The sequence below is a fragment of the Bemisia tabaci genome, chromosome 4, assembly GCF_918797505.1.
Source record: "Bemisia tabaci chromosome 4, PGI_BMITA_v3".
Lineage (NCBI taxonomy): Eukaryota > Metazoa > Arthropoda > Insecta > Hemiptera > Aleyrodidae > Bemisia > Bemisia tabaci.
The window spans coordinates 54,944,719-54,959,447 of record NC_092796.1 but is presented as its reverse complement, the minus strand read 5'-3'; the positions used below and the strand labels follow the sequence as shown (position 1 = coordinate 54,959,447).

General features: G+C 35.8%; 2 protein-coding genes across 2 annotated transcripts; both read left to right on the top strand.

The window, feature by feature from the left end:
• Nucleotides 1–26: 26 nt before the first annotated feature.
• On the top strand, nucleotides 27–5,764 carry mRpS30 (mitochondrial ribosomal protein S30). The gene is made up of 5 exons (XM_019047045.2): nucleotides 27–755; nucleotides 1,607–2,030; nucleotides 3,635–3,799; nucleotides 4,907–5,110; nucleotides 5,298–5,764. Exons 1-5 carry the CDS (start codon nucleotides 162–164, stop codon nucleotides 5,708–5,710), a joined length of 1,800 nt encoding a protein of 599 aa, XP_018902590.2. The 5' UTR covers nucleotides 27–161; the 3' UTR covers nucleotides 5,711–5,764.
• Nucleotides 5,765–7,500: 1,736 nt separating this feature from the next.
• On the top strand, nucleotides 7,501–14,580 carry LOC109034102 (phosphotriesterase-related protein). The gene is made up of 7 exons (XM_019047047.2): nucleotides 7,501–7,707; nucleotides 8,708–8,867; nucleotides 9,972–10,162; nucleotides 11,099–11,257; nucleotides 12,032–12,196; nucleotides 12,832–13,049; nucleotides 14,232–14,580. The coding sequence occupies exons 1-7, from the start codon at nucleotides 7,692–7,694 to the stop codon at nucleotides 14,367–14,369; spliced, it is 1,047 nt and encodes a 348-aa protein (XP_018902592.1). The 5' UTR covers nucleotides 7,501–7,691; the 3' UTR covers nucleotides 14,370–14,580.
• Nucleotides 14,581–14,729: the final 149 nt, after the last annotated feature.

The window sequence follows — 14,729 nt, the reverse complement described above, 5'->3', positions numbered from 1 at the left end:
AACTCAAAACCGGTTCTCTTGGAGAAATGAGGTTATGTTTATATATCTGAAACCGTGAATTATGCATTGATAATGTGGTGTGTGTGTGTGGGGCGAAAATAGGGCGAAATAGTGTTGTATAATTATTCTGAAACATTAATCCAATTTCGACCTCCTTCAAAATGTTAAGCAAACATTATTTCTCGAAGCTTATTTCCCTAAAACATGTGCCTTGCTCTCAACTCAGTGCGCCGACCTCCAGACTTCGGAGCACCACCAGCAGTGAGTACACATCGACACCGAACTACCCACCAATATACTCTTTGGAACCCAAAGCAGTAACGAAGCGATTAATTGAGTCTGGTGCTGACAAGTTGAAGAAAGTACCGACAGTTGAAGAGAAGCTTTTAGCTCTGAATGTTCCACGCTATTGGGGATGGGACTCAGTGATGGTGAATGAAGGTAATCTCCCGTATGACTTTCTTCCCTTTGCACAACACATCACCAGAACCAGAATGATTGAAGTGGATAGCTTACCGGTCCCTCTACCAAGTGAAACATTGCAACAAGTCATGAAAACTGTTAAAGATCAATTGGAGAAAATCATTGTGTTTGAGCTGTGTCACAGAAATCATAAATTTCTCTTGGTTGAAGACCCGTTAGATTTGACGGAGATGAGGTTGAACGAGCTTTATGGCAAAGCACTCATCGAGCAAATCAACCGATGTATCTTATCAAATTTTGCACCTCACGTACCTCATCTTGTGGATCTGTTGGTAAGTTTTTGTGCAAATTCGTGTGCATTGTAACATTCAGGCCCATTGCGAGGTAGATCTATGGATTTGAGCGATTTGTGGCGTCAGTTGCTGGCAAAAGATACAGCCAACTAAATACATTTTCTCAATGTAACTTTGCTGGAAAATTACATCAGGTACATCAGAAATTGGTCGACGGTGACTGAGAAAACTGTCTGCAGGTGCAAGAAACTTGAGAAAGCGTTTCATGAACTATACAGATTGCACTCTAAGGAATGGATTTCAGACTTTTTCGACGTGCCCTACATGATTTTTGTGCAATTTTACCTGCCTGAAGTAGATTTATTTGACTGTATCTCTTGCATGCAACAGACCCAGTGTTAAACCAGACCAATTTTTATCGTTCTCTCAAAACTTACTGAAATCATTTTATTCAGTAAATCTTCAAAACACTTGCAAATGTTCATAGAAATAGTATGACCACATGGAACATTTTTCTTAGAAGCTTTCATAACTGTGCACTCTGAGATATAGATAGTATGTACATTACTTCAAGTTGTCCATTTGTTACTGTTGTACTTACTTACTTTTAATTATTTTATTACCATGATCAGAGTAAGTACTTGGTTTTAGAATATTTTCCAACCTCCTGAAATAGAACTAATAAAAATATATCTCATGATTTCAGCTAGCAGTTTTGGAGCAACAGTTATTAAAATTCACAAAAATTTTAAGAACTCTAGGTTTTCTTACTCTTGTTCTTTATGTGTTAATTAAAAACTAATTTATAACAATTCCATTCGGAGGAAGTCAGCAAAATCAATTAAATTTTTGGTCTAAGTATTTGTTCAAAAAGCCATTTCTGCCTGCAGGTAGACTTTGAGCCACGGCATGAAGCATTTTGGTGCGTTGGAGGTTTCTATCCCAGCGAAGAGGACAAGTGGTACCAAAGGTATCTCAATAAATTCTGGGAGCGATCAAATGACAACCTAGATGACCCAATGGATCGCTGGATACAATACATTGGATCCCCGGTCCTAGCTGTGCGTAGTCGATTTCCTTTGGACCCAATTGCTCCCTTCCCTGGACCCACCATAGAGGATACAGCAGTGAAACCAGTTGAAGAAGTTCCTCATTCAGAGAAAGACGGAGAAAAACCTAGCCAGAAACCAACTGAAATAGCTGCAGGGGACAAAACTCCTACTGAGAGAACATTTGAAATTCCTTCATACAAATATGATCCACGAATAACACATGGCTTGGAAATCAAACGGCAATATGGTCTCAATATTCCTGGTAAGCTGAATTTTTTCTCTCATTCAATCAAGGAAATAAATCAGAACTGGATAAAGTAAAATCTCAAAACAGTTCGAAAATCTAAATAGTACGCATTTACACTAAAATGGTACATCTGCAATGGATTCTCCACACCAAGGACTTCTTTATGAATGCAATAATTGTTTCAGTTTGTACACTGGAACACCGAAGAAATAATTTTATAGCTTACATTCATAACAGTCAGTATGTGAATACCACTCTGCAACTGAAGTCAAGATCCATCCTTATAGGTCAGTCATTGCGCAGATTTCCCCGCTCGGGGTAAGCCCTTTTCCATTGGCTCGTGACGTCAGCATTACTGCCGCAAAAACCAGAAAAGTCGGAAACAATGCTTTTCTTACGGGAGAGAGCAACTTTTCTCAACGAGTCATTTAAATTTCTTACTTTTAAATCCTTTGAAACTTTCTGAGTGTCGAAAGAAACGTTTAGACATCAGCATCCAGGGTTTCGATTTTGCTGAATTTGTCTTCTTTCATTTTTACAGTTTACTCTGCATCAGCCTTTTTACACGCAAACCTATACCACTAGATGGCCTGTTACATCGCTGACTTCAAAAATCATTTAATTATTTAAAAGCGCAAATTCAGCTGAATTTAAACCCTGGACGCTAATATCTAAACGTTCTTTTCACCACTCAGAAAGTTTCAAGAAAAATTTGCTCTTTCCCAAAAGAAAAGCATTGTTTCCGACATTTCTGGTTTTCGCGGCAGTAATGCTGACGTCATGCGCAGAAGGTTCTCATTTTGGTTTCGGGAATGACTGACCTATATGGATGGATCTTGACTGAAGTAGTGTCAGTTGTGATGAAATGTCTGTCACTGCTGTAGTTTTTATTTTTAAAAAGCCCTCTAATATCAGATGTCCCTCTCATAGTACATGAAGAGAAAACAAAAATTATTTTGCTAAAAGATACCTTTCCACAGCACCAACAGAGGTTAAAAACCCTATTTTTTATAAAATTTTCAGAGATGCCTCCTCTCTCCATGGTGTACTCTTCTAAGAATACTGCGCTAGAGCTGCCTGTACTAAATTCTGCACCAAGAAAGCTTACTAATATAGAGTGTGACATAAAATTAGCTCTCTTCATCTCAGTATTGAAAGTAAATAGAAAAATCAAGATGGTGAATCTCCTGTTGCTTTCTGAGAGTGCATAATCTTATTTGGTGTAGACTCTAGTATATGTTGATCAAAGGCTCAACCGTACTGCAGGGGAGGACTTTTTCAGTTATCGGCCATTCAGCCCATGGCCATAGGCTTGTTGTAGACCTAATGCGTGGAACTTCTGCAACTTAAACCGCAATTACTAACGATATGATCAGCGACAACAGAGACGCAAGATTGAGTTAGAGATTAATTTTTTTTTTTAAAAAAAATTTCTATTGATGAGAGTGCAACATGTTTAACACACTATATTTGTTTGAACAAACATGGCTTCTTGTGGAATTTTTTATCCGTACAATGTAATTCAAAGCTATATTAGATTTCTACATCTTTTTAACACTCTTGGAGTAGAGTAATTGATTTGTTCCAGTATTTATGTTCTATCTATTCTTTTTCACCAGGATTCTTCGCCAATGACCGGCATGAATTCGGATTTCTATCTTACCACAGAAGGAACCACATGCTAGGTAGACCACCTAACTTTGGTGTAGAGCATGATGAAGCACTTCATGCCCAAGCAATTTTGGCTTCTTACAGTTGGCTACTTGGTCAAGCATGCTATCAAGGTAACCATTTTCCTGAGCCTCACTGCAATTCACCAATGTTATGATTGTTATTTAAAAAAAAGAAGAAGAAAAAAAAAAAAACTCATACCTACATGTATGTAAGCCATAAGTATGGCTATTGTAGTTTTTCTTATGTAAGTCTCTACAGTAAACATTTTAGATGATCCTTTTATCTAATTCGACATTATTGGAATCTGGTTTATGAGCTGTTGGTCAGTAACTCCACAGATAAATATCAGGCAAAAATTCATTTAGGTTATGAAATGGCTTCTGCAATAGAACAAGCTTATATGGTGGATAGAAATATAATTATATTAGTAGGTATCTAGGGAAAGCTTCGTAATATTAAATGGCAGTGTATCAAATATCTAAATTGATGAGAACACTACTTCCTAAGATCTCATAAGCGTTCACTGTGATGTCAACGATGCCAAGCCTATACTTATGACTGTATGGAGGTAGATTGTGTTAAGATCCAAGGGACCATTCTAGATTTTCAATCTATTATGCTTGTACATGTAAAAAGATGCGACGAAGAATGGGCCCTTGGACCTCAACAGCTCCCTTCAGCCTTCTGTTTGTTCTGTTCTGTTCTCCTCCTCTGATTTTGTATCAAGTATTATCAATTATTTTCTCATGAAATATTCCATGAATATTTTGAAAACGAAGCAATATTTTCCGATATTTTGTGCAACCATGTTCCTACTCTAATGGCTGTCCATTAAAAAATCTGAGAAATAACAAACCTAGGTTCATGTTTATCCAATTTTACTATTCATTTGCCATCACTGAGACTTAATTTTTTTGGATGAACTCCAGAGTCTCGCCAAAAAAACCGTTGGCCCATAGAATCTGGAAACTACATAATCTTCTATCAAAATAATATGAAATCAAGTATATACGACTACAAGAATAATTTGTACAGTGAACCTCCATAACTTGAGAGAGAAATAACTAAAAATAAATTAATCAAAAAAAACAAAAAAAAACTCTTAAGATATTACCAATGAAGAGAGACAGCGATTGAAGCTATGCTATATCTCAAGCGCAATCTCGACTCTCTACCCCTATCGCTTAATTAACTTTTTTTACTTATTTTTATTGCAGGGTTCTCAACCTACAATGATCCAACTTACCCCTTGACTGCTCAAACAGTTATAACAGATGGTCGTTTATGGTCATTCTATGCGTACCAGCTAAACACTACTACCCTCTACCACGACCATATAGACACGAATCCCCATCAAAATGTTTGCTATGGACTTAAAACCACGGAATTGTATCATTCAATTGAGGATGGAAAAGTGAAAGGTAAGATCTTAAATTTGTATGCAATTCAGTACACGCCTGACCTACACCTAATCTCATAGATCATTGAAGCTCCTATCAGCGAATGGAATTGAAAATCAAGTCTTCTGTTCGCAATTCCTAATCAGCAATTCAAATTTTAGAAGGGTGATTTACTGTCTTTGCATTGATGCCTCTCTCTATTTTTCAGGCTGGAATGAGAAAGCATTGGAAACCTTATTCTCTTTTTACCTTAACAAATGCCGAGTACGCGAAGGCGTACAAATGAAGCCATATTTGGACCCACAGACGCCTCTCGTCGAATGTATCGAAGATGACGAGAAGCGAAACTGGTTGGATAAACATAATAAGTATTTCATTCGACGTCCGCCCAAGTATGGGTGGGTGCCACAAATTTATGAATGGGAGAAGATCTATCGAATTGATAATGATACAATGCCAATGAGTGCAAGACACAAGTTCTACCAAAAAGGTGAAAACCCCATGAAGGATGATACATGGATCAACCGCCATGAACGCAAGTACATACCCAAGCCACTCAGAAAAGAAGGCGCATATAGACGAAAGTACGAAAAAACTTTCTGGCCAGACGCTCTAGTTTAATGTAGTTTTTTAGTTTTGTTATTTTTCTATGAAATAAATTTTTCCCAAAGTTCAGTAATGGCTTTTCATTGAACAACAATGAATATACCTCTTTTTGTTCGAAGCCAAGAAAAACCCTCGTAAACTTGTCTCAAGCAAGTTTTTCTCTTGGAACTTAAAACAATGAAACATAGCACATTCAGTAGCTAAATTTACTCACCCAAAATTATCTTCGAAGAATGTGGGAATGCTTTGATTTGAAAAAGACGAATATATTCTTATTGTTAGTCTTATACATGCATTGAATGATATTGAATTCACACAACTGTATCCTCGACTTCAAGTTTCTTCTGAGTAGCTCAAAGAACAGTTAAAAATGTTGCTGTGATGCTAACATACAGTGGCAATGATCTAAAATGCCATGCGGCGCAAAGAACCCTGCTGCTGCACCCATCTTGCAGTTTGAAACTCGGGAACTACCAAGGTTTGCTGTTCCTTTCTATCACTCTGAAAGCTAGGCAGCAAGAAGCGGCAAAGGGGGACTCTGAAATTACCTGACACCACAGACTGTTTTCGTTCTATGTCGCTACTGTAATGTGCAATTGAATGCTTCTTCTCGCACAAAAGTGAACGATATAGCTCATAACATATTTTGCAGAGGTGCTGAGAAGTATTTTCTGGCTAAAACTCAAATCCTAATTTTTTATTCAACTTGACAAAAAGTGCTTTCTTGCTTCTCTAATTATTAAGACGAAAAATTCTTATTTTCTCATAAACTTGTTTTATCTCTCTGATTTCAAAAATGGAAAAATGGCTTTCTGATTTCAAAGAAAAGAGAATTGCGACTAAGCATTGAAATGAGAGAATCTGACGAACGGCTGAAGGCCTCAAAAAGGAAAAACCCGCAGAGGGCAGCCAATAGGCTCTGGTGAGGTGAGGTAGCGAAAATGAAAAGGCGCGCTTTCGGAGAACAAAAAGAGATTTATTCACTCAACACGGTGGGTGACAAACGCTAGAAACAAGAAAACAGATCCTCGAGATCTGGATAGAAAAACTACATTGGCGAAAGAATAGAAAATAACTTCTTTAAAGTTCTTCATCATATTCAGTGCACAGGCTTACAGATCCTTTACTGATACTAGACTTAAAAGTCTTCACAATGCTGGAAAACCCACATTACGTAAATTTGAATCATAATATCTTGATCTTCATGTTCTCTAGTGTATGAAAGGGTTAGAGAAGTAGTTTTTTCTTTGGTTTCAGGAAAAAAACTTATCAAAGATAGATCTCAAATCTCAAGCTTCTTAAAAGTACTATTAATGAATTATATTACGGGCCAAATCAGCAGGTTGACATTTAAGGGGCTTGGAGGACGAAGCGCATAAGTGCAGTTTTTGCTATTCTAAGAAATATGTGTTTAAGTGTTCGAAATGACATGGCGCCTTATGGCTGAAAAAAAGTTAAAGCTCACTCTTCGATGCTTAAAAATTGGATTTTAATGGTGAACTTTACTCAGAATATATCTTAATACTGGTTTAGTTGAAATCTATATCTCAATTTTTTCCAAAACTCCACCCATTGGCCTTGTCCTGCAAGCCCCTCATTTGAAAATAGTTTTAGACCTTTATGTCATGTTCTGAGAAATTTCAGCCCCCCCCTCTCCACCTTTCCCATTTTCCTATCTTTCGAGTGAGTTTTAATTCAAAACTTGGCAACACAGCCACTCAAAAAGTTTATCTTTTTGAGAGCTCATTCACATTCAACCTGTCTCCGCCTTATCTGTGAATAATCCTCACATGTGTTCTCAACAAGATTGCATAATTTAGAGTGACTGTTTACATTGGACTTGGTGTCAGACCAGTATTCTTGGTTAGGTTATCCACTAACTTATGTTTTAGCTTTTTTAGCTGCTGTGTTTTGCCGTGCATTCCAAATTGCTCTTCGCCAGATTCAGGAAGTTACTAATCATTTCTTGAATTTTTTCCTCTATAACGCAAGTAGAATGTCTGTTGAAACAGGTAAGAGTCTAATTGGTCTATTTATATCTCCTCACAACTGAAGTTCTAAAAGTAAAACCTCATATAGACTGTAGGTAGTCTCTTACAATAATCCAGAGACACAATGACCTATTTCAATATCATACACCCTCACTTTCAGTGCTAAAATGCAATACTCCCTTCCTCCTCCCCCCCCCCTCCCCCCCATGAAATATAAAGATTTCAGTAATCCTCTTCATTTTTGGATAGGATTGAACAGCTTTGTAACTCCGAAATGTTCAACAAGTGCAAAACCTACTCCATTATAATACAAAATTGAAATAAAGCTTAAAACAAATTAGAATCCTTTTCCACAATCCATTACTGCAATAATTGGCTCTCAAGACTCAATTTACTCCTGTGATTAAAATACCTATAATAACTTATTCTAGTCCTCTTAACCCTCTATGGTATTAATTAATTTTAGATTTCAGATTCTGAGGGACCTTAATCTTTTTTGTAGCTTGCATAAGAAACATTGAGTAGGCACCAAATTTGTTTTCATAATTTTAAATTTTAGGGAATCAGTTACGTATTCCATAAAAGAAAAAACTAATGAAAATTTGAAAAATCATGCCACAGAGGCAAGATTTAATTTTTAAAAACCCAGAAAACACATTGTTACGAATTCGTAACGCTATGCCAAAGAGGGTTAATAACAGGAAAAATGGACATTTGCGGTTTTCACTGGAGCCGACTCAATTGAAAACATATTTGATTCTCGCGGTCACATCCTTTAATCAGACCAGTTCTGTAACAATGCACAGTTTTGGAGCCTTGTTGGAAAATGGATATAGTAGCAGTCTGCGCATGCATGAGCTGATTCAGTCGCATTGTTTAAAATGAACTGAGACACCAAGGTACACAGATCATCTCGTTGATAGAGGGAAAAAAAGATTTCGAGAGCTCACCAAGATCACTGTGCGTTGGGAAGTTATTTTTTGAAACATCCTTTGTTAAACCAATTTTCTTATGTTCGTAGTTTTAGGACCCATAGCATCATCTAAACTTGGAAAGGTTCTTACTCATGAGCATTTTTCGATTAAATATGACCGCTTTAACATAAAAGCACCAGAAGTGGTGAAGTCTTATCTGGATCAACCGATCTCTATGGGCAATCTTGGATTTGTTCGCCAATATCCGTAAGTATGCATGACACACTACCATAAAAGAAAATGAAGATATATATCCAGATGGCATCTGCCTCCCCCTCCCCCTACTCCAAACCATGACCGCAGCACTCAATCTTGTACAAGTAAAAATGGCATTATTCATATTTTTAGGCGTGATTAATAATGATAAGGAAGGTTATTACTACAGATTCTATACATCGATGGTCATAGTGCAAAACCACGTACTTCTGTTAGCGATGTTGCAGACTCCTCGTTATACTCTATTTTTTTTTACATGGAGAACTAGTCAATGCAATTTCCTGGAAACCCGTCAGATTTTTCTTCTTTGCCAGCAGAATACTCCGAAAAAATTTCAAGCCATAAAGTTGGGTAGTTTCTACTCAAAGATATTAAATAAGGATATTAAATAAGGGATATGGAAATTTTGAAACACTGCAATGGCAATGTTTCAAACTTGTATCTCCATTAATGGAGATACAAGTTTTGCACTTCGCTGTCAATATTCTTTTGAACCTAATCATTGTCTGTAAATTATCAACTTTCCATTATTAATTCATTACTGAGCTACACTGTAATACAGGTGTTGCTGTCAAAATTGGCCCCCTCTGTAGCTCTCAATCTATATTTGGTTACCTTTACAGGTTAGTATTTCAGGATCAGAATACTAGTAGGAAAATGATACATATTGCAACAGCTTAGTTTCTCAGGTCAGTTCAGCGCCAAAACTTTCGATTCATTTATCGATAAGAACCCTTGTATCATTATTACTTTGTTTTGTAAGTGATTTAGTAGCCATCTAAAAATCAAGGACAAGTCTGAGATACTCAACCAATACTACACATGTATTCTAGAAGACACATACCTATTGAGCAATAAAATGAGGTGGGCTTAGCCGATATATGAGTAGTTCTACACAATGGGTAATAATTATCTCTCTGAAATTTTCTCTCACTCAAAAAACTGGGAAATACTTTTTTACCTAGCATTTGTTCTACGAATTAAAATTTTAACGTCAAAAAGCATCAAAATTAGTTTGATTTAGTAAAGTGCGCTATCATTTCTAATTAAATTTTATTGTGATGGTAACAGCATTCACTTTTCATTCATTTTCAGCTACTCCTGCCCTTACAATGTAACTTTCAATGATGAAGACTCGAATGTAGCGGTAATGAAGGATGTCAGTCTATTTAAGCAATTTGGAGGAGGAACAATTGTAGAGAATTCTTGTCATGGCTTGCACAGAGATTTAAAACTCCTGAAAAAAGTGAGTTTGGAGACAGGTGTAAATGTAATTGTTGGAACAGGTAAGGAACATTTTTTTTGTTCTTAAAAAATAGACCTCATAGATAAAAAATTCATTTGATCAGCACTTCAACTTGTAGGTAGGTATTCCATAATTGCCCTGCCAAGAGTGATAACAGTTAGTTAAACGAAGTACCTATGACAAAATCGGAAAAGAAAAAATTTTCAATGAAAAATTTGGAAAAGAAAAAAATAAATTCAATTGTAAAATTTGCGTTTTACTGGGTGATCTAGACCACCCGTGTCAGATTTTTTTCTCGGTAAAGGTTGGACAAGGTTAAGAACTGCAGGGGTGCATAGGGAGCTGACCAGAATCCAAAGTCCATCATCTGGAAGCCCTCCCCATGTCATTTGGGGGTACAAGGGGTCTTGACTTTAAAAGTCGAAGTTCCTAACAATATTTTGAAATAATTCTATCAAAATTGATAAGTAAGGAAAATTTTTATCTTCATCAGCACTAAAGTCCATAATCAGCCTGCCCTTGTTGTAAATATTGACCCCTAAACTTGAGTGATAGAAACATCCTGTACAAATTACCAAGTCGCTAAATTGATGTGGAGGCTTGAAAAAAACAGTAAGGAAAATTTTTATCTTCATCAGCACTAAAGTCCATAATCAGCCTGCCCTTGTTGTAAATATTGACCCCTAAACTTGAGTGATAGAAACATCCTGTACAAATTACCAAGTCGCTAAATTGATGTGGAGGCTTGAAAAAAACATTGATTCTCAGGCAATCAGCTAGAAGGAGCCCAAATCTGATGGTCCTATAATCCAAACAGATAACAAGAGGTCAACCTTTGTGCAAATATTCCTTTTCAAAAATATATGCCTCTAAGGGCATATGTAATGCGAATTTTAAAATCTCTAACTGCAATGACTTAATTACTTATTTCCAATTTCTATTCAAACAGGAGCTAACACCGTTTGACTAATTTCAGGTTTTTATGTTAAGTATGCACAATCAGATTCAACGCTGAAAATGAAAACTGAAGAAATTCACGATTTAATTTACCAAGAAATTAACAGTGGCTGTGTTGATGACAATACTATTAAGTGCGGTTTTATTGGGGAGGTCGGCAGCTCTTGGCCAATATCTGGTAAATATGTGTGAAATTATTAAAAAAATTGAATTCTGTCTTTCAGAGCGCATGCCATTTTGCCTGATCATTATTCTAAAGTGTCATTGCATGCCACTTGGAAAATTAAGTAATGATCCACAAAAATAAACAACCTCTTTCACATTGAACCAAATTGAATAGATATTACCATGAAAACTGTAACTATGAACTATGTAACATGAAACTATGTAAGAAAACTGGGAGTATAGATATAACTAATCAGAAACTTTTCAAAACTTGCGTTTGATAAGTTGGCAGTTGCTCAATTTTTATAATCACACACACAGTAGACCAATTTACGTTTCTGTGCACAGCGGTGGTGTTACTTGCGGTCCATCTTCGATGGCTATTGGACGACTGCAACACACACTCTAGCAAACAGAAAGAAAGCAATTGTCAACTTAACTGATGCAAGCTCTACAGATTTTAGTGTTATTTAATAACAGTTTGAAGTTGAACTAAATAGATATCTTCTTTTGAGACAGTCCTTGAATGATGAACAATATTTTGGTGCAAATTTCCTTTTCTGTTTACATAAATTTTACATTATTCTTGGATGACAATTGAGTGAAAAAATTCATGCTTCCTACTCCCAGAAGTTGTGTGATAATTTTATTTAACAGATATTTTTCAATTTTTTTTTTTTTTTTTTTTTTTTTTTTACCTCCTGGAAAGGAAAAATAAATCCAAGTAGACAGAGAGTTATCGAGAAATTTACAGTTTAACTCATAAATAATGCCTTTATTATTTCAGATTTTGAAAAGCGAGTAATTGTAGCAACTGCTCAAGTCCAGGCAGCACTGAAATGTCCTGTTACTTTTCATCCAGATCGAAATCCAAAAGCTCCATTTGAAATCATCCGGATATTTTTGGAGGCCGGCGGAAAAGTGGACAAAACAGTCATGTCTCATTTAGACAGTTGAGTTGCAGTTTCTAATCTATTAAATTCATTTTTAAGACTTGTCGAGATATTCCTCCTACGAATCACAGCAAGGGGCATGGGTTCGAGTATGTATAATCATTAAAATGATGGTAGTACTTTTTTTCTAAGAAATTATGCGACGGATAGAAAAAAAGAAAATCCTAGCCATATAATTGACTTTGGTAACAGGATGTCTTTGTAGCCAGCTCAAATAATTGAACAATGCTGAATTTCATTGGGATTGGTAGAAATGTTGAGTTGTGTGAATGGTACCTAGATTTGTAAAAGTATGTTGGGAGGATTTTTTGAAAATTCGTCATATTATAGCTTCACTTATATTTTCTAAACCATCTTTTCAATGTAATAAAAAAATGCAGAATGTTAGCTTCAATAAATTGGTCTAATTTCAGCCTTTTTTATCATGCTACCTAAAGGAAAAAAGTAAGTCCAGAACCCTTGAGTTTGTTGTCTCATTTCAAATTTAACGGAGAATGGTAATGAATATTTGGACTGAAATAATTTTGGAAGTGCCACACGCGAGTGTTCTTCAAAAGGACTATAGTGACTAGCACCTTAACAGTTTTTTATCATGCCAGTTAAAAACGGTAACTAAACTTGCATACTTTTCCAGGAACTTTACACAAGAATGAGGACTTGTTGGAATTTGCAGGGCTCAAAACCTACTGTCAGTTTGACTTGTTTGGAAATGAGTGTTCATTCTATCAGCTAGCACCAGAGCAAGACATGCCGTCAGATGGGCAGCGCATAAATAAAGTAATGGCTCTCATAGAGGAAGGCCGAGGCGATAGAATACTTTTATCACATGATATTCATACAAAACACCGACTGGTAAGTGCGTAATAACCTTTTTGATAGACTCGACAGCTACGAACGAATATAGTTAGTTTTTATCATTCATTTTCCAGGCCTTTTTTTTGTCATTTATGGGTTTCTTTTAAGCACTTATTAAGGCATGAAGCTTTGTTACAGTGTATTGAAACATGCTGGGCTGAATAGCATTAGATATTAAAAATAATAGAAGGTGAGCCAATCCGCAGTGATACATAATTTATATAATTTACTCACATAGTGGGTTACATTACAATGCCGAGGCCTTTCGGTTTTACAGAACCATTATCAAGGCACCACTTATAGGTAAACAAACCAAACAATTTTAACTACAAAGGCATAATTTGAAAGAATACCATACCTAGCCTCTTTGTTTTGGTTAAATGATTGACCTCGTATTTTACTTCTAACTCCTTCATTATTGTTTTAAATCATGTCTTTGTAGTTAAAATTATTTTGTTTGTCTACTGATAAGAGGTGCCTTTATGATGATACTGTGAAACCGAAAGGCCTCGGCATTGTAATATAACCCATTATGTGAGTAAATTATGTAAATTACGTATCTCAACGTATTATTCACCTTCTATTATTCTTGTTACAGTGGTTTTTAAAAAGATTAGTATTTTTTTGCTCTTAGGGAATATTTTCATGAATTTTTCTGCTCTGTTTGTTGTTTTTCCACTCCTTCAAAATCTGAAGGCTATATTATTCTACCCTGTCGGGTAATCAATACGCTCATTGCAACTAACTTGTTTTCACAGAATCTTGAAAATCCCTGCTTGCTTGGCTGAAGAACTCTTTAAAAAATACGCTCAACAGTGCAAGATTTGAGTTCATATGGTCATGAAAAAGCACAGGTTTTATCTATTTGTAACAAAATTTGTTTTATTCATTTCACTCCCCATCAAAATTCCCCTGACAATAAAAGAAGTTTAAAATAAGATCAAAGCTATATTTATCTAACTAATGGGTCATTATTGTAAATGGTCGACATGTAGTCATCACTGAGAGCAACTAAAGTGCATCCAGATATAAATTACTCAGCAAGTGAGTGAAAATTTCCTTCTTATTTATCTTCTCATCAACTTTTTATTTCTCTCTTTCTTCTTTAAAATTGTTTTTAAAGGTCATTGCCAGTGGAAACATAAAAATAATATGTATTCCTTTCTATTTTACTACTAGGTCTCTTTTGGAGGACATGGTTATGCCCACATTTTAAACAATGTAGTGCCAAAAATGAAAATCAGAGGTATCTCGCAGGAGATGATTGACAACATTTTAATGGAAAACCCTAAACGGTGGTTGGAAATGCCCAACTGATGAAAGAAATATTTACCTCAGATCAGGCGGGGTGAAGCTTTTATACAAACTTTATGTTAAATACTGTGATATAAATTTCACGTAAATGTTATACCAGATGCAGTCTCAGTTAAGTGAGATGATGAAATTCTAGCCATCTATCTTTAGAAGACACATAAGCCTTTTTATGAACTTGCCATATTTTACATAATAATAGATTCATTGATCATGATCCCATGTTATCATTTCATCTCAGAATCAGCAAGAATACATTTAAAATTGTTATGTTTTTCTATCATGTGAATGCATATCTAGATGTACAAGGCTTATCTCTAAACATCTGAAAAATTTCCATGAGGGACTGATTCTAAAAGAATTTGC

Coding starts and splice junctions, on each gene's coding strand:
- LOC109034102 (XM_019047047.2), top strand. Junction 11,258..12,031: donor CAGCTCTTGGCCAATATCTG/GTAAATATGTGT, acceptor TTATTATTTCAG/ATTTTGAAAAGCGAGTAATT. Junction 13,050..14,231: donor TTCATACAAAACACCGACTG/GTAAGTGCGTAA, acceptor TTTTACTACTAG/GTCTCTTTTGGAGGACATGG.
- mRpS30 (XM_019047045.2), top strand. CDS start 162: ATGTTAAGCAAACATTATTTCTCGAAGCTTATTTCCCTAAAACATGTG. Junction 756..1,606: donor CTCATCTTGTGGATCTGTTG/GTAAGTTTTTGT, acceptor TTCTGCCTGCAG/GTAGACTTTGAGCCACGGCA. Junction 5,111..5,297: donor TGAGGATGGAAAAGTGAAAG/GTAAGATCTTAA, acceptor TCTATTTTTCAG/GCTGGAATGAGAAAGCATTG.